The 18,561-nt window shown below is 40.5% G+C and overlaps 1 protein-coding gene across 1 annotated transcript; it reads left to right on the forward strand.

Annotated features, from left to right (window-relative positions):
* Positions 1–258: 258 nt before the first annotated feature.
* GFPT2 (glutamine--fructose-6-phosphate transaminase 2) lies at positions 259–17,892 on the forward strand. Its single transcript, XM_054642969.2, has 19 exons — positions 259–361; positions 4,835–4,942; positions 5,553–5,651; positions 6,316–6,441; positions 6,996–7,054; positions 7,560–7,694; positions 9,193–9,254; positions 10,474–10,553; positions 10,834–10,951; positions 11,711–11,874; positions 12,392–12,487; positions 12,586–12,683; positions 13,025–13,145; positions 13,315–13,472; positions 13,609–13,723; positions 14,323–14,450; positions 15,088–15,255; positions 15,688–15,849; positions 17,038–17,892. Exons 1-19 carry the CDS (start codon positions 355–357, stop codon positions 17,080–17,082), a joined length of 2,049 nt encoding a protein of 682 aa, XP_054498944.1. The 5' UTR covers positions 259–354; the 3' UTR covers positions 17,083–17,892.
* The last annotated feature ends 669 nt before the right edge of the window (positions 17,893–18,561 follow it).

The raw sequence follows: 18,561 nt of genomic DNA on the forward strand, positions 1-18,561 counted from the left end.
GGGCTCTGTCCCTTCCCTGGGCTCTGTCCCCGCCAGGCTCTGTCCCTTCCCTGGGCTCTGTCCCCGCCAGGCTCTATCCCCGCCAGGCTCTGTCCCTTCCCTGGGCTCTGTCCCTTCTCTGGGCTCTGTCCCCCCCGGGCTCTGTCCCTTCCATGGGCTCTGTCCCCCCCGGGTTCTGTCCCTTCCCCGGGCTCTGCCCCAACCCCGGGCTCTGCCCCCGCGGGGCCCCGGCCAGGGGCGGGCGCAGGCAGGGCCGGCCCGGCCCCGTAACCGGAGCATAAGAGCCGCAGGCGGCGGGGCCGGCCCGGCGTCAGCCGCGCTCGCCGGGAGCGGGAGGGACCGTGCGCTGCCACCATGTGCGGTGAGTGACGGAGCGCGGGCTGAGCCCGGCCAGCAAGGGACAAGGGCGGCTTTGTCCCCGAGCCCAGCAGCGTCGCTCGGGACTGGCCCCGCTGCATCCTTTTGGGGGGGTGGGAAGGACAGGGGGCGCCCGGCAGGTGAAGGTGAAGCCCCTCGGCCCGGCCCTTCTCCCGAGGAGAGGCGATCCCCGTTCCGTTCCTCTCTCCCCGAGCCCCCCGTGCCTGGCGGCGTGTCCTCGGGTTTTGGGATGGTCCCCGGGTCTTGGGATGGAAATGGTCCCGTTCCCGCTGCCCTGGGGTGCCCGGGGTGCCCGGTTAACCTCTGCTCCTGGTCCCGCTGCCTCTGATGCACGGGATGCGCTGGGCTCTGTCTTTCCTAATCCGGGACTAGGGATTGATTAATCGTGACTCACTTCCGAGCTGCAGCGATAAGGGAGAGTTTGTGGCTTTCAAACAAAGGCAGTGAAGGAGCTTAATTCCTAGCTGTTGTGAGTTTATTCACCTCATTTTTTCTAATAAAGATGACATGGAAAGATAATTCCTATAGCGTGTACACAATTGCTTCGATACACTTCAGATCAGATGGAAATCAAAGTGTGGGTTCGGAAGCTGCTAACGCGATTTTATTTGGTTATGGAGGAAAGTTTGGTGAAACTTTGCAAATCTTTCCCTGACATCTCCTCTCAGGTCTGATGAAAGTAGAAAATTTCGCACTTGTACTTAGTCGCCATCAACAAAACCTCTTTTGTGGGACGCAGGCTGATAGTGAGCTGGGTTACTGCTCCCAAAATTGTACTTTCTGAATTAGGTATCTTTTCCTTGCCTGCTCATCCTTTTTAATGGTAACCTCAAAAGGAGCAAGGAGCTCTGGAATCCTCTTTCACTCGAATGGAAAGCCGAGGTGATACTGTTTCAGCTGCTATTGTGTGAGCTCCTACGTGACAGATCACTATCAATGAGACAAACTCGGTGTCTTCTAAACAAAACCCCTCCAGGTGAGAGACCTGGCCCAGTGCCTGAGCCACCCTGGGGTATCCAAAGCCCTGAGACATATCATGGTAATATAAAAAGCTTTGCATGTCTGGGCTGTGTATTGACTGGGACGTGAGGGTGTTAGCAGTGTTCAAGGGGTTCGGTAGAACATCCAGCTTGGGGTGGAGCAAGTGACTCAGTATGAAATGGCAAAGAGCAGCAGTTCATCAAGGGTAAGTGAGAGTAGAGCAAGGGTTTTTCCCATCAGCATTTAGAAACCTTTTATATTACATTTGTTTCCATGAGCAATATTCCCCAGCCCACTATGCTGATCTCTGTAGGAGTTCTAGAGGCTGCAACCAGCAATTTTGAAATTACCTTTTTGTTGTTGTTTTTATTTTTTTCATACCTTTCCAGGTTTAAGTGCTGATAATGGACCCTATTGTGTTTTCTTTGGCTTCAGGTAGCACGTGAAGATTTATAGCCCTTGGTTTATGTTTTGAAAATACACGGGTCATAAATTCTGCTATAAACATGCTCGTAAGGAAGCAAAGTCAAGATGTTATCGTTCTCACATGTAAAACAGTATAGCCAAAGTATTCAAGCAAAAGTATTCAGGGTTTAAAAAAAAAGTCAAGATGCACTTAAACTGATGACCTCTTTTAAATCAAAGTTAGTTTCATCAGGATATGAAGCTGAAACCTTTTCAAAGCTAAGTTTCTGGCATCAACTATGTGCTTAGAGGTATCCTTTTATTTTTCAAAAAGTAAATAATTTTGTTCAAACTTCAAGTATAGGCTGCCCCCTTGTTGATTTTGGTGAAGTCTTGCAATTGCAAGAGTTCTTGTGGAATTTTCCCACAAAAAATACTCAATTTACTTTTCCTTCTGTTGCTCTACTTGTAATCCTGAAAAGGGAAGCTCTAAAATCTTGATACGCATGTAAAGGGAGAGCCTTGCTTTCAGTGTCTGCATGCGATTGAAGCTGGTTTTAATTATGTTTTAGCAACCTTTTCTTTCTGTTTCTAGCATCTGCTTCTATAGGTAAGCCATACACTATTGACCTAGTTCATCCTTCTAAGCAAACTGTGATTATGGAAAGTTATAAACTAGATTTAGCATTCAGATCAAGAGGACAATGCTCTAGTAAAACACTTGGGTGCTTTTCCTGGATTTTATGTTTTTGAGTCTTCTTAAGGAAGCAAGATCTGGTAATGGCATCTAATACCTTGGGGAGGCCATCATAAAGGAACTTGGTTGCATCACAAAACTCTTATCATAAGATGATTCAACTGAGATTCAGTCATACTGGTGTGCTTCCAGAAAGAATTAAGATACAAGGAATCTTTATCACAAGTTGTTTCTACATGAGTTGAGTAATGTGCTTTAAATCTGGCCAAAATGATGACTGAGGAGGGAAAAAATATGTGAGTGGATAAATCATTAAACAGAAACGTACTAGAGAAAGTGTTACTCTCAGTGCTTAGAGTAAGATTTATTTCCCTTAACTGGAAGAGTTTATAACATGTTCTTTGAAGTCAGACTGCAGCTATTGTTTTTATTTTAAATGGCCTCTGGTGACTTCTGCATCTTCTAATGCACGTGTGTGGAAGTGCAGCTCCAATTCCCTGGAAACAAGGATCTTTTTAACAACTGCAGCACACTGGTAGCATTGTAGGGAGGGTCCCAGAGGAAGGTTCTTCCTGGAGCTCTGTGTAGTGAAAGATGCCACATGGAACATACAAGGATGTTGAGGCTCCAATTCATTGTGAAATCTGGCCTAGAAAGTAGAGCTGGATCTGAAATGAGGTGTGGCAATGTTTTGGAATGATGTTGAGAAATTCGTATTGAAGAAATTGAATGCTGCTTTTGAGGTCCGTGGTTAGTGCCAGAGAACGGTAAATATCTGTCTGGAAAAATGATCAACAGGCTCTCAGTCTGAAGTGACTGCTTATAACCAGAGGCATTATTTCTCAAAGCATCCATGAAGAACAGTATCAAGCAGTTCAAATTCCCAAATACCTCCTTAAATGCAACTATTGTCTTAATGTCTCCGTTAATGCTGGATGCACTAGAAATAATTAGGCTGAGCTTCTCATAAATCTCACTTCTGAAGCAGAAAAGTATTATCCACCCTTTAATCTTTCCAAAATAAATTCAGAGGCACATGTAATACTCTCTTTGTCTCACTGTCAAATCAACAGTATTAATGTCTTATAAACCAGTGGAGTAACCAAATTCACAGTAATATTTGTAAGGGAGATTTATTGGTATATCATTATAACAGCTTCTTCACCATGGCCATTTACAGTTCAAAAGCCTTAATTGAGGGGGAAGAGGGTGTTAAATTTCAAACAAAGGCCTTCTCTATCTAAAACACTTGTCTGAACTGCTTATCTGTAGAGCTCTTAAAGGCTGGGGTTTTTTCTTACTGTAGTCTCCAGTCCTGACTTGTTGCTTGGAGAAACTGCTGAAATGAGTTGTTTTTGCTTTATTGGGGTACAGATTTGCAAGAGTTAATAAAAGGGCCTAATGTATCCATATAAACACCAGAGTGGCACGAAGAGCAGTAGGCAGAGAAAAGGAATGGCTGTGTTTTATTTTGCAGGTGACTCTTTCATTACACCTTTTTCTAAAGATAAAACGACATCCCAAACACCCTTCTAATAAAAAAATGCCTGTGTACTTTAAATAAATAAATAAATAAATAAAAATTAGGGTGGGGAACCAAGCCCCAAACTAAAAAAAAAAAAAAAAAGCTGCTTCTTGGTCTCTGCCTGGTCTATTCAAGAGGAGAGGGATCAGGAGTGAGTTCAGGGCTCTGGAGGAGCTGACAGAGGCACCCCGGGGCTCCTGTGCCCGCCTGGCTTTGGGATTGTGCTGAGGCAGCGCAGGGGGAGTGCTCGTGTTGTGGGTGACCCCGTTTTGTACCTTCTGTTTTGTTCCTTTGTTGTCCTACCCCATTGACTTCTGCCCTTTCCTCGTGTTTGCCTCTCCATTCTCTTTCTGCTGAAGTGGCTGTTGCATACAGGATTAAGCTGGAGCCTTTCAGAAATAGATGTTGTGCCTCGTACCTACCCATGGGTATTTAAGGCCATGACTTGGATTACAAAAGTCTCCTTGTGTTAGTACTGGTGAATATATTCCCTCTTTGAATGCCTGGATATGAAATAGATCACAATGTTCCCATTTTCAGCTGTGGTTTTCGTGAAAAGTAGAAGTTTTTTTTTACCTCTCCTAACTGTTTAACTCTTGGGGGTAACATGAGGAGAGTGAAACTCGCCAGTGAAGTTTATGTGTTGAAATTAGGCTTCTGAGTCCTTTATTGTACTTGAATTCTTTCATTTCAAAATGCATTAGAAGGAATTGTACTAAATGGGAGGTTGGGTGCCCCTAGGACTTCTCCCTGACACTAGTTTGAAAGAGTGACTCTGAAGTGATGCAAATTTTTAAAATAACCTCTCTGCTTCTTTCCCCCCTCCTTCCCCCTTTCTCTTAAAACAGGAATTTTTGCTTATCTAAACTACAGAGTGCCCCGCACTAGGAAGGAAATATATGAAACTCTGATAAAAGGATTACAGAGACTGGAATACAGAGGCTATGACTCTGCAGGTATGTTAACCAACTCAACCAATCAATCTTAGCTCATTCCATTTTGGGTTTTTTGGGTACTTTCAGTGTCTGGCCTCTTGGATTTTTTCTTTCTTTATTCTACAGATTAACAGATCAGAACTAATTAGCTTGATTCTTGGAGTGCTACAGTTTTCCTTAGAAAAGGACATAGAATTGGGCGTTTAGCTCTGTAATTAGATGGTTGAGGTTAGCACATGGAAGCAAAACAAACAGGGTGTGGAAAAAGATCTCTATACAGGGCCCTGTAGTTTGTGCCTCAGCCTTTTTTGTGTATGTGAAGGATGGGGAAGATTAAACTTGTCTTAAATTTGAGTTAGCTCATTTCATCAGGCAAAATATTTCAGTTTGTTGTCAAATACAATTTGAGATGGCTCATGTATGTTTTAATCTGTGCAGTGGATATAGACTTGATGTGGTTTCATTTGAACATGCACAGGTCTAGCAATAGACTTCAACTATATTCTTTTAAAGGGTAATTTTAAAATACTAATTTCAGTGGTGTGTGCCTGTGTGTATTTTCTCAGCCTTTTCCTCATTCTAGTGTATTTCATGCCTTAAGTAACACTTATGACTGTGTCCTCTGCTGTAGGAGTGGCAATTGATGGAAATAATAATGAAGATAAAGAAAGATTCATCAAACTGGTTAAGAAAAGAGGAAAAGTAAAGGCCCTGGAAGAAGAGTTGTACAGTAAGTGTTAAAAATGACTCCTTTACTTTGGCCTCCCAGTCAGATACTATCTGACCATAAAATTGCAGTTATGATTTTGCATCAGCAATAACTGCATTGGGAAATCCTAATTTTTTTGTGTCCCTCAAATCTGCACTTAAAAAGCAAGCTGATTTTCAGATCTAGCACTGTGAAATTGTCAGTCTATGTTCCCTTCTTTTGGTTGCTCCTTTGTTCAAAACCTGGGCTCCTTTGGCTCTTTGCTCATGTGATTTCTGTGCTGCATGGCTGAAATGCTGAAACATGCACTCTGACAGAATTTATGGCCATTTAAGCAGCTGGCTGTCATCACAATCTGCTTTATGCAGTGCTTCCATCTGTGAAAGCCTGAAGTTGTGTTTTAATACGTTTACATTATAATTTGTAGTAATGGGGTCTGTTAGCCTGTCTGTGGCTAAAAATGCTCATGTCTTGGCAAACAAGGTTTTAATCACAGTAGCTTGAACTTTCTGAAGTTTAATGTCAAGAAAACAAATGGTTTAAAAAAACCCCCAAAAAACAGAAGATAACTTTCAGATTTTTGCCTGTAGGAATTGTCTTTGTGTTTTACTAATCATGTGTGTGTGAGAGAGAGAGGGAGAGAGGCAATATTAATTATTCAGTAAACTGAATTTCTCCTGTATAGAACAAGATGACCTGGATTCAAAAACAGATTTTGAAACACATTTTGGAATTGCTCACACTCGCTGGGCGACCCACGGAGCACCAAGTGCAATAAACAGTCACCCTCAGAGATCAGATAAAAGGAATGGTACGTAATCTCTGCAGCACTTGAACCACACAAATCTGAAATGATTCAATCCACAGAGCACAAATGTTCTTCTTATTGTTATGGTATCTATTTTTGATAGTAGGGCTAAGCTGTTGCCATTCTATTTAGCTCAGACACGTTTAAAATGAAATAGCCTCTTCTCAGACACTAAAGCAACACTAAAAATTAATGAGATCTGTTTTCTGAAAATTGCAAGTTAATTGAAGTACAACATTCTTGTTTTGAAAGATAAGACTGAAAATATAAATGTGTCAATATTGCCTGGTCCAGAAAAGGGAGATTTCATAGCATTCTTCACTTTGAGTGGTGCTCTACTAGGTGTAGTTTAGAACTCTCTCAATAATTTGGAACTGCCTTTGTATACTTTCAGAATTTGTAAGCTTCTGCTTGCAGTTGTCCATGTTGTGATAAACTGTAGGTCTGAAAGCTATAGCAAGCTTTTTTTCCCCTTGTAATTTTGCGTTCTGAATTAAATATCTTAATTTTTTGTTGCTCATGAATATATATATATATATTTTTTTTTTTTCTCTTAGAATTTGTTGTCATCCATAATGGAATCATCACAAACTATAAGGACCTGAGAAAATTTCTGGTGAGTCTGTGGCAACGCAATTCTAAAACTAGAAAATTAATACTCCCCCGAACTACCATCAGGTTGTTCATGGCTTCAGTGGAACATGAATTCAAGTTTCTTGATATCATCTATAACAAAGCTGTGTGAAAGGGTCTGCCTAATAACGATACTCAGGAGCTGGTGAAGTGCAATATGTTCCTGTAATCCTAAATGCAAAGTATTTATGAGCAGAGTAGCAGTTTGTGCTGAGATTCTCTGAGAGGGTGTGTGGAGTGGGCTCCTTCCTGTCTCTTGCTGCTTCACAGATGCCAAACAAGTCTTACTATGGGTCCTATTCCAGAATTTCCCAAAGAGTATCTATAACATAAGTCCTTGTATTTTATCTATAGTGATTTATATGCACTGGTCCATTGTAGTGCTTCAAGCTCTGGCTGCAGTTTCTGGTGGGAGGCAGTTGAGAAACTCTTCAGTGTTTGCTGCCTGAGGATGGACACAATTCTTATTCTTCTATATGATATTTCAGGAGAGCAAAGGATATGAATTTGAATCTGAGACAGATACAGAAACAATCCCCAAATTGATCAAGTACATGTATGACAACAGAGAGAGTGAAGACACCAGTTTTTCAGCCTTGGTAGAGAGAGTTATTCAACAGTTGGTAAGTGGGAAATAACTTTTTTTCCCCCTGTACAACAGTATAAGTTACTTGTGGGGCTCTTTAGCATTCTACCTTATGCATTGAGGTCCTGTGCAGGAGTTCTTAGAATGATGCTGCAAATAACACTTTTAGGCTTCTAAATAATGCTTAATAGACCAAGAAATGAGATTAAAATTTTGGAGACTTCAAAGGCTTTTCACTGTTAAATCTTTAAATTGCAGTAGCAGTGGGTTTTGTTTGTTCAGTTTTTTCTCTTGTTTTGTTTTTAGCAAGAAGTTAACACAGCTTTTTAATGAAGCGGTTTAATTTAAAAAAAAAGTAATAGGAGCCTGTGGGGTTAAAATCTCTCATAAATGGCAGTGTGTTCCTAAAGGTTATTCTGATCGTGTTGAAACACTGCTGTGATTCAAGTTTGGCCAATGCCTTGGCTCTCCTATTTGGAAATAGATCTAACAAGCTGGACTGGTTTCCAAACTGTGAAGTGGGAATCTACTGTTACTCAGTATGTGAATGCTTAAAAACTTTGATAGATGCATTGCAAACTTGGAGAAAGCTGGCTTTGTTTCCTCCCCCAGTCTCTGGGCAGATGTTTTCCCTCCCCTTCCTGCAGTTTCTGAGTCTCCTCTTTAAAGCAGCTCTGTAGGATTCCTTGCAGCAGGGCTGGAATCCACACCAAGGCAGGGCCTGTGTGGGTCAAGAGGGAGCAGCCCCAGAGCTGAGGGGAAGGGAGGATTCCCCTGCCCCCAGAACAGGGGCAGAGTGCTCTGAGTGAGCCCTGGGGGAGGAGGGGATGTCCCCATCTCTGTCCTGCTGGCAGGGTGGGGGGCTTGGGAATGGAGGAGGGGATGTCACCATCTCTGTCCTGCTGGCAGGGTGGGGGGCTTGGGAATGCAGGAGGGGATGTCACCATCTCTGTCCTGCTGGCAGGGTGGGGGGCTTGGCTCCTGCTTTGGGAATCTTCCTCCAGGAGTTTGCCAGCTATGTTAGTACTGTAGAGTTGTTTCTGGTTTTTTGTTTGGTTTTTTTTTTTTTTTTTCTGTTGTTGTGGATTTTTTTGTGTTTTGTTTTTGAAATACATTCATGAGAATTTGCTGCTTGAACTAGAAATAGTAACTCCAGGTTTTTAGTTAAACTCCATGGTAATGCACAAGTAAAATTCCAGTTGAAGGTCTTACTGAAAGTAAATGTCTAACAATCTTCATGTTGATTATGAGTAGCATCTCTGACATTTTCATAACCTTTGCATTCAAGTTTATTTGTTTTATTGATAAAGAGAGGCTAAGTGCTCACTTCCTGTTGCCCGTTAATGTGCATGTCAGCTTGCTCTGCTCCATGGCCAATTCCTTTAAAGGTGCAGCCTGCCCTCCAGGAAGAGACTCCTGATTGCAGCTCCTTCAGTGCCTCTTCAGAGAGGGGCCTCACTTTAATGAGATGCAACTATTTGAGATAAGTTCTTTAGGATCTTTTTTTTTTTCTCCTTTGTATTCATGGTTTCCAGGAAGGTGCTTTTGCATTGGTTTTCAAGAGCATCCATTACCCAGGTGAAGCTGTTGCTACCAGGTTAGTAAAAGTCCATTTTATACATAATGCATGCTTTTATTAGGTTAAAAAAGGCCAGCCTCTTAAAGATACTAAAATATTGATGCTTAAAGTGCTTAATTAACCAAAATCAGTGAGTCAATAAAGAATCTCAGTGTATCTCGTGTTTCTAAATTTGTATTAAGAGCATGCTAACATTTTTCCTCTATCAAAAAGGGGAGAGAGAAGGGATATTGTTCACTTTTAGTTCTCATTGAGTAAAGACTGAGACAAGTATATTCATGTGGGCTGAAAGACCATCATAGTAACAGGTTACACAAATAGAGTTCCATAGCTGTCATAGCATTTATGGTGTCTTTCTGTGTTAAGTTCTACTTTTATTTATGACTTGAAAAACAACTTTCAGGAAATGTAAAGATATTAAAATAGCAAGTGACATAGCAAGTGATTAAAATAGCAAGTGATGGGAATAAAGACTGTTTTATATTACAACCCAAAAGCCCATTGCTTCAGTGGTCTAAAATAAGACTACATTAAAATTTTGAAAAAGCCAGCTGTACCATCACTCCAACTGAAGAACATCTTCTGAAATGAACTATTCTATATGTGGTTCAGGTTTGGGTTTTTAGGGCTGAGGGATTTAAGAGACGCTAATCTTGTAATCTGAGTGTGACTTGTTCTTTTATTCCTGTGATATTTTTTTAATAAGGTCTTCAGTGACATGTAACCCATATAATTAAAAAAATATCTTAATATTCTACAGTTTCAGAGGTGCAGTAGGGATGGTTGATGTTTCTGAGTTTGAAAGGCTAAAGAGTGTAACAGTACTTCAATTCTAAAGAGCACAGGAGCTTACTGTTGTCTCACTTTAGAGGCAAAGTAAGCTTTGGTTCAAATTGGTCCCTGTACTAAGATGTTTTCTGATTACTGCAAAGAAAACAGCAGGTTCATATTCACATTTATTCACATATATTCACATTTTCCACTACCTGGATGTAGTTTACAGGTATAGAATCACTAAGGCACATGGAAATTACTTATATAATAATATTTGATGAATCTTACAGAAGAACCAAGTTTATAGAATTCTTGCCATGTAATGGCCTTAGGATCATGGTTGAAGGAGGCTCTTCCTGTTTAGGAAGCTGGATGGGATATTGTCTTTTCAGCTTCACCGATGTCTGGTAACTTCTTTTTATGCACATTTCTCTTTATAAACTTTGTGTTTTCCTTTCCCTAGGAGAGGGAGTCCTTTGCTCATTGGGGTTAGGAGCAAGTACAAGCTCTCAACTGAACAGATTCCAGTTTTGTATAGAACATGTAAGTGGATGAATCAAAATACATTCTTTTTAAAAACTAAAATTACTGTTACTTTATGATTAGAAATTAGGTTAATTGGTTTTTGTACCATAAAACTACCAGCTGATGCCCCAAATAGCTTTTTGGCTGGGGATATGTTTATACTACTGAATGTGTAGTTCATGTGAAAGTCCCATGCCTCAATCTATTTCTGTAACTGTGATACCCTAAACCTGTATAGTCTGTAATCTTAACTGAACAGAACTGAGTTTGCAGTTAGAATGTCTCATTTCTTTAATAGGCAACATTGAGAATGTGAAGAACATCTGCAACTCCCAAATGAAAAGACTGGACAGCTCAACCTGCCTTCATGCTGTTGGGGATAAGGCAGTGGAATTCTTCTTTGCTTCAGATGCAAGGTAGTAAAAGTACTTCAACTTTGCTGAAAATACTGGGGTTTTTTTGTTTAAAAGTGAGATAGTTCTGGAAATTTAAGCTGCCTTGCTCTTGTACAATGGATTTCTGAAAGAAGAGCTTTTTAATCCAGGTAACATCAGAAAGCCCCCAGGCTCAGGTGCTTGAAAAATGTGAAGGTTTGTCAGCAGCACTTGAACTGCAAATAAGTGCAATATCTGCCATTTGCTGACCTCTATGTGAAATACATCCAGTGTAGGAAAGTGATTTGGGTACAAATGGACACTCATCAGCTGAGCATTTGGGCAGAACATGGGTTAGTTGGGGTTGTGATGTTTTCAATTCAGATATTGGAGGAGGAAAATAGTGGTGTGGTTCCAAACTGGGCAGGAACCTGGACATCAGGCACACATTTATCTTGGAAGAGAGAGACCAAGAGTGGGACTGTAGCAGGATCCATCAAGGACGCTGGGAGGCATCTTCAGACCAGCAGGAATGGATGCAGTGGTTGCTGAGCCTCCTGCTGTGGGTTGCTGTGAGAGTGCAGGAGGAGCAGCAGATGGAGCCATTGCCTTTAGGATGGCTCTGTCTGCAGTTCTGTCCTAAAGGAAGAGTGAAGCAAGGCTGGAAGAGCTCTTGTGGCACATTTAATTGCTTTGCTATTGCCAATTCTGACATGTCAGCTCTTGTGGCACATTTAATTGCTTTGCTATTGCCAATTCTGACATGTCAGGTTTGTCCTGCTTCTGTTTTTCTCTCTGTAGTGCTATCATTGAGCACACCAACAGAGTGATTTTCTTAGAAGACGATGACATTGCAGCTGTAACTGACGGGAAGCTCTCGATTCACCGCCTGGAGCGTTCAGCTAGTGATGATCCTTCCCGGGCCATCCAGACCTTGCAGATGGAATTGCAGCAAATCATGAAGGGTGGGTTGAAACATCTGTAAATGAGTATCATCAAAAATGGATAGTTACTGTTTGTGTAGTAGACGAGGCAGCAATCTTCTAATTTGATGTGACAATTGCCTTTTATTCAGGCTGTTTGTACTGGGAGCTGACAATTTCAAGTTTTGAGACCAAGAGAGAATGGGCAGTCTGGGACCCTATCCATTTTAGCCTTGGAAAAGTCATAGATACTTCTATTCATTCCAGTATCTAGTGAAAATGTAACGAGTGTTAACATGTTGTAGTTATTAGCAAAGTTTGACTATAAATTAAGAATTGAAGGGGAGCATTTCCTTATGAAGGAATTTATTTACCTTGTCAATATGGGGAATTGGAACCAACCAAATAAAGTGACCTATCCATCCTTCCTTTCTTCTTGCCTATTCTAAGGTTTTATTTAGGCTAACACAGTCAAGTTAGTCTTAAAAGTTCTCTTTGTAACTGGAATAGACTTAAAATAACAAACCTAAGCATTGCCATGTCATGTTTTTATAAACAGGTAACTTCAGTGCCTTCATGCAAAAGGAAATTTTTGAACAACCAGAATCAGTTGTCAACACAATGAGAGGCAGGGTGAACTTTGAGAGCAGCACAGGTAATGGAGAACAGTCCTTCAAACTGCACTAAGTTTGAAATTTGTAAATGTGCTATCTAGAAAATGAAAACCACCATTGTGTGTTTATTTGTTTGCAGTTCTGCTGGGGGGGCTGAAGGATCATTTGAAAGAAATCAGAAGATGCCGAAGACTGATCATTATTGGCTGTGGGACCAGTTACCACGCTGCAGTGGCTGTATGTTCCCAGCCTTGGCTGAAATGCATTTATAACTTCCTTGCTGGGGTTTCAGACAACAGCTTTTCATCTGCTTTTTCTTCTGTCTCAGCCTTTGTCTTTCATTGAGGGGTCTCACCCTTTTATTTAGCTTTCCTTAGTGCCACATTCTTTATTAATGCTCCAATGCCATTAAACACCATGCTAGAAGTTAACTTTTTCCACCTTGGCTTTTAAAGCTCTAGTGAGTTGTAATTGCCAGCTTTTCTAATAAGAATTCATTTAGATTTTCTCTGATTTGTGCAGGTCCAAATGTTAGTGGGTGGCAATATTAACAAATACTGTATTCTGCTTGAATACAGACTCGACAAGTCCTGGAAGAATTAACTGAATTACCAGTGATGGTGGAACTTGCCAGTGACTTCCTGGATAGAAACACACCTGTATTCAGGGATGATGTGTGCTTTTTTATAAGCCAGTCAGGTGAGCTGCATTTGCTGTTGAGTGAGTGCTCTAAGATTGCTTTCCATTGCACTTTGCATCATATATGTGTGAGTACAGTTATTTAGAACACACTTGTGTAGAATTTGATGCTTTTCAGGAATCATTATTATCTCTGCCAACCTGAAGTGAAGGTGTGAATGTTTTCCAGGTGAAACTGCAGATACACTGATGGCCTTGAGGTATTGTAAAGAACGCCGTGCTCTGACAGTTGGCATCACAAACACAGTTGGAAGTTCAATATCCAGGGAGACTGACTGTGGTGTGCACATCAATGCAGGGCCTGAGATTGGTGTGGCAAGCACAAAGGTAATTCCTGTTCAGTGTTTGACTTTCCCCCTTCAGCCCTGTGGAACACAACTCAAATTTCAATTGCAGCACTTCAAACTGAGACCATATTCACTCTCTGCAGAATTAGCTGCTAAATGTTTTGTTTTGTCTGCAGGCCTATACCAGCCAATTCGTGTCTCTTGTAATGTTTGGCCTAATGATGTCTGAAGACAGAATTTCCTTGCAGAAAAGGAGACAGGAAATCATAAGTGGACTAAAATCATTGCCAGGTATATTGATATTTTGGGTTTGAGGAGGCGTAGGGGATGTTGGCAGTGTAAAATACTTCTCAGGGATATTTCTTTCTCATTAAAGTTTCACTCTCCCCCTCATCCTGAAAGGCAAACAACATGAGAAAAATGGACTGTTCACTTCTGCACTGTTTGCCAATTTCACAAGTGCTCTTCCAAGAAACTTGGCAGGAAGATCGGAATTTTCAGGGGTTGGGTTTTCTAATTAGAATAAGGTAGTTTTGTATGAGACATATTACTTGATCTCCTAATTTCATGGTTTGAAATTTTTAAAAACTCCCACTTTCAATCAGGATAAAATGAAACTAATTCAAGGTGATTTTTACATGGATATTTCACAACTTCCTTTAGAAATTCAAATGGGATGTATGAGCACTGCTTAAACCAATAGTTGTTTTAAATTTATTACTGTAAGTAAGGCTGGAGAAAATATCCTTAAACTGCAGTCAAATTTGCTAAGTTAATGGCTGAATTACATTAAGTGTATTTGTTCTATTAGATAATTAGAACATTCTAGTACAAATGAACTATTTTTTCCAGTTAAAAAAAAATGATTTTCTTTTCCTGTGCCTCAACAGAAATGATTAAAGAAGTCTTGTCCTTGGATGAGAAGATACATGATTTGGCTCTTGAACTGTACAAACAGAGATCGTTGCTGGTTATGGGCCGTGGGTATAATTACGCCACGTGTCTGGAAGGAGCTTTGGTAGGAACTTCTCAATATTCTTTGATATCATTTAAAATGAGATTTTATGCCTTCTGCAACATGGTTTTTCTAATATTTCATTACAATTTAATTCTACTGCAAAAAAACTATTTATAACCAGAAGCATTTAAACACATACATAAGGTGAACCTGGATCTGATACCACTTTCTTGTTTCTTTCACATCATAAACATAGTGTTTAATTAGTCTATTTAAAACCAAGAAACTAACAATTTAAGTTGCTGACCCATTTGGAAAACAACATCAAAAAAATGCAATGTGCTAATGTTGAGAATAGATGCTCATGCATGGAAGTCATTAATTATGTTATGAACATCCTGCTAAAATGGACACGTGCCCATTGCTCAGAGGAGTTGGGTGTGTTAAAGGTAGACTGCAGCCAAGGCTGTGCTGGGTGTTTGGTTCCTAAAATTCCTCTGGTTACTCCATGTGTGGGTGAGCTCTGCTGCTGCCACAGCCTGCTAGAAATCCCAGCAGCCACCTGTGTGTTTTCACTAATACTTGATACTGGGTAGATGTATTGAAGTGGCAGAGGCACAGCCTGGGTGTTTTGATTCTTGTGGCTGTTGCTTCTCAGCTGATTTAGTAATAACTTGAGGCATTTCCTTTTTTTTAGAAAATCAAAGAAATCACCTATATGCACTCAGAAGGTATCCTGGCTGGTGAGCTGAAACATGGGCCCTTGGCCCTAATAGATAAACAAATGCCTGTTATCATGGTGATCATGAAGGATCCTTGTTTCACCAAGTGCCAGAATGCCCTGCAACAGGTCACTGCTCGGCAGGTACAGTGTTCAACTGATTCACTTCTCCTGTGTCATAGGAAAAGAGATGGTGCACACTGCACTGCTGCTGGCTGTGCACCTGGAAAGGGATGTACTGCTGATTATTGTTAATTATTAAGTTATAAATAAGATGCTACATCTGCATTGCAGGTTGTTATTACAGGTTAATATCAGTAGTGAAACCTGCTTTCATATGGCTTGTTTGTTTTGGGGTCTTTCTGTTTTGAAGCAAATGGAATAATGTTTAAACTCTACAGGGTGAAAACATTCAAATCTTACAATATAGCAAAAGTCAAGAGCCATTATGCAAGACTGGCATTGCCTTTGTTAGCTACTTGAGTGTGTTCAAACACATACAGACATGCTGTAAACAATATTTCAAAGCAGGTCGAGACTATCTCTTCACATAACAATGCAAAAATTTATTTTCAGGGTCGTCCAATCATTCTGTGTTCTAAAGAAGACACTGAAAGCTCAAAATTTGCCTACAAAACCATTGAGCTGCCTCATACAGTTGACTGTCTTCAAGGAGTGTTGAGTGTCATTCCTCTTCAGTTACTTTCATTTCACCTGGCTGTTCTCAGAGGATATGATGTAAGTATTTTCTATATTTAACGCTCCTTTTTATGCAGTTTTGAACTTCCTCCTACCAGTGTAAAGTGAGAGACCCAGTTATATGGCATATCTAAACTAGCTATGAAAATAGCCAGTGAATCTCATAGTGAGTGGGATTATAGAGGTGACATTTCAGTGCCAATTCTTCAGTTTTGCATTTTTTAATTAGTATCCTTCTAAAAAAATTATAAAGCTCTTTAGCTGGTTAGTTAAGAGTGCAAATTGGGACTTTTTCAGAGAACCTAATCTCAAAATATGATATTGTACTTAAAATAGGTCAGTGCTTTGTACACCTTGGTTTGTTGATGTATCACTTTGACAATGATGACTGCTTTGGAGAGGTATCCTGTGCAGAACAAATATGTATTTGTTAGGAGGGTTTTGGAAGCACAGATGAATTCAGCTGCTATTGGAGTTAAGACCCAACATTGCCGGGTGGAATGTGCCTGGCTTGTCTGGCCTTGCTGCTGGACCAAAGGTGGCAGCTGTGGTGGTCTCAGCCCAGAGACACCCCTGGCTGGCTGGGTACTGCAGCTGGCGCTTGGGACAAGTCCAGGCAAGCAGGAACTCGGGTTTGCCTCTGGTGGAAAGGCTTTAGGAGATGGTGAAGGACAGAGGAAACAAGTCCTGCTGGAGGGTTTGATCCAGAGCTTTATTCCTAGCACACAGGCTTCTGAATGTTGCAACAGCTCCAGCAGAACCAAGAACCGCCTGGTCCCTGTGTCTTTTAAGCCCGGGGATAGGGGGAGAGAAGGGGTAGGTGTGCCACCAACCAGGTAGGAGGGGGGAAGTCTCAGGGGCCAAGTGACACCTGGATAGGCCAATGGTGCCAGGGCTGAGAGGCATCTTTTGAACTTCGTCAATCACACTATGCCCTTGCTGGAATGTTAAGATTGATGGACAGCACTTAGCAAGGGGGCAAAGGGGAGGGGAAGGGGGAGGTTGTTGGCACACCTGAGGGAGGAACTGGGATAGCTGAAACAGTGTATTACATCACACTGCAGCAAGCTGCAAGTCATTATCTGCAGATCTACAGCCTGTTGTGTGTGTTAATGTGTCTAGAATCAAGCAGAACTCATTAAGAAGTCAGAAAAAGCACACTAAATGAAGTGTCAAATGTAGAATTGTATTACTCTGCCATACTGAAAGCCTGTCTCTTCATTCTAGGTGGACTTCCCAAGAAATTTGGCCAAATCTGTTACTGTAGAGTAACAGCCATGAACAGCTGATGTCTTTGTCACCAGACCTCTGAGTTATACTTGTAGAATGTGTTGTTCTGAATTGATAGGTAAATGTTTTCTCTAAAAAGAATGATAGTGCTAACTGGAAGGTGTCAGAAGGATTTATCTTGCAGCTTTAAAAGCTTTTGATGTGCCTTGTACCCAAGTGCTTTTGCTCACAGCAAATACTCCTCTAAGTCCTGAAATTACCAAAGAAGATAAAAATTGTTTACACGTGGTATACTGAATGAACTTTTTTACTGTGCAATATATATATATATACAGCTCTCTCCAGAGTAACTGTGAACATTTTTTTAGCCTACACTACATAACTAGTTTCAAAGATATAGTATTTATAAGTACAATTTGTATAGCTTTTTTTAAGTTATTTTTTTAGTACATTGCTTATCTGTAACATTGGTAATGCTCAGAATGTAAATACTGAGCATGTTGATACTTCTGTACAGTCATTAGGGATTTTCCTCCTTCAGCCTCAAACTGGAAATTTGTTGTCCTCTCTTCTTTCCCAGCTTCCCTTCCCCCGTTGCATCTGTGTTTCATATTTAACCAGTCATTTGCAAAGTTCTGCCCTGGCTGTAAATTGCCAGCTATGTTTTCAATTTCTGCTTCTTTTAACTGTTTTGAAAAGCCAGAATGGTATTTGTTTTGTATGCCACCCCAGCTCTTATTTGCATAACATGTATAGTGCAACAGAATAAGGGAACTGGATGTCTTTCAAGTGATATTTTTGTTGAAGAGGGTACAATGAAATGACAATGCAATTAAAAGATTATATAATTCTTCTTATTATGTGGTTTGGTTTTTTGTGTGTGTATGTGTGTTTGGGTTTTTATTTGTTTCATTTTTGTTGTTTTGATTTTTTTTAACCTGATGACTTCTATGTCAGATCTGAAGAAAGTCCTATTTTAGTACCATATATATTTGCAAAAGCACACACTTTGATAGCTGTGAACCAACTTGCAGTAGGGGAGAACCTATAAACCTGCAAAAAAATAAGCTGGACACACACAAGAAGTTCTGTACTCATTTGTTTGGTTTTTATTTCCAAATGGCCAGAAAGCATAGGATTTCTTTTTTCTGCATTTTATTAACTAACTATTTCACTAGTGAAGTTTCTGATATTCCTGTGCAGGCTTGGTTCTAAGTGAAGGTGTTTGAATGTTTACTCAGGTTAAGAGCTTGAAAGTGTTACACCAGCTTGTTATAATAGCAGCTACTTACTGGAAACCGCCCTAGGACTTTTATTACCATGTAATAAAACCAAAATTGTAACAAAAAATATAGTACTAATCTGACCTAAATGCCAAGAATGTGTAACTCTGTATCTAACATGTTTTGGAAAGTGATGAAAAGGCCCCTTTTACTCTTGATCTAAAATTAATATTCCCTTCATATTAAAAAGTGGAACTATCAAAGCATATTAAGGTAATCTAGTCTATATGTGACATTA

This window comes from Agelaius phoeniceus, chromosome 15 (genome assembly GCF_051311805.1).
Source record: "Agelaius phoeniceus isolate bAgePho1 chromosome 15, bAgePho1.hap1, whole genome shotgun sequence".
Lineage (NCBI taxonomy): Eukaryota > Metazoa > Chordata > Aves > Passeriformes > Icteridae > Agelaius > Agelaius phoeniceus.